The sequence below is a fragment of the Penaeus monodon genome, chromosome 24, assembly GCF_015228065.2.
Source record: "Penaeus monodon isolate SGIC_2016 chromosome 24, NSTDA_Pmon_1, whole genome shotgun sequence".
Taxonomy (NCBI): domain Eukaryota; kingdom Metazoa; phylum Arthropoda; class Malacostraca; order Decapoda; family Penaeidae; genus Penaeus; species Penaeus monodon.
The window spans coordinates 7,045,351-7,046,360 of NC_051409.1; the positions used below are offsets into that span (position 1 = coordinate 7,045,351).

General features: G+C 59.6%; 1 protein-coding gene across 1 annotated transcript in view; it reads right to left on the bottom strand.

Annotated features, from left to right (window-relative positions):
* Window positions 1–1,010, bottom strand: part of LOC119588533 (glycine receptor subunit alpha-2-like) — a gene marked incomplete at its 5' end in the record, with an annotated part of 99,651 nt that overhangs the window by 15,062 nt on the left and 83,579 nt on the right. The window contains 1 exon segment of the mRNA XM_037937171.1: window positions 191–325. Coding sequence (XP_037793099.1) covers window positions 191–325 — 135 coding nt within the window.

The window sequence follows — 1,010 nt, forward strand, 5'->3', positions numbered from 1 at the left end:
CCCCAATCCCCACCTGTGGAGTAGACCTGCGTGCAGTCCGAGGTGGTGTTGCTGACGATCATCTGCTGGTGGAGCAACCAATCCACCAATCCACCTCCTAACCTCTTCCACAATCATCCAATCCACTCCCTAATCCCCCAAATCCACTTCCGAATCCCCAAATCCACTTCCGAATCCCCCCAATCCCCACCTGTGGAGTAGACCTGCGTGCAGTCCGAGGTGGTGTTGCTGACGATCATCTGCTGGGGGAGTTCGATGTGCTCGTCGACGACCAGCGGCACGGAGCGGTCCCACTGGAAGACCAGGTCGTCTGTTGTGTGGGACACTGGTTGGGGGAAGGTGGGGGGAGGAGGGGGGGATGGGAGGGGGGATGACGGGGAGGGAGTGAGGAAGGAATGGGGGGAAGGGGGGAGGGAGGGGAGTAGGGGAAGGAGGGAGGGTAGGTGGGGGAAAGAGGGAGGAAGGGGGGAAGGGGGGAGGGAGGGGAGGGAGTGAGGGAGGAAGGGGGGGAGGTGGGAGGGTAGGTGGGGAAGGAGGGAGGGTAGGTGGGGAAAGGGGGGGGGAAGATGGGGGAGGAGGGGAAGGGAGCAGGGGAAGAAGGAAAGGGAAGGAGGGAGGAGAATGGGGGAGGGAAGGGGGGAGGGAAGGAGGTAGGGGGTGGTGGAGGGAGGGGGAAGGGGTGGGGGCAAAGGGATGGAGGGAGGAGAAAGGGGAAGACGGAAGGAAAGGGAATGAAAAGGAGGATGGAAAGGAAAGGGAGAGTGAATGGGGAGGTGGGGGGGAAGAGAAAAAGGAAGAAAGAGTCGGGGGCGAAGAACAGGAGGAGAGGAAAGGGAGAGAGTTAAAGGGAGAAGGAGAAAGAGAGCGAATGGGGAAGAGAGTAGATAGAAAAGAGAAGAAAGGAAGGAAAGAGAGGAAGGGGGAAAAGGAGAAGGGAGCGAGAATGTACGGGATGGAAGGAGGAAAAAGGAAATGGAAGAGAAAGGAGAAAGAGGGGAGGAGGGGGCGAG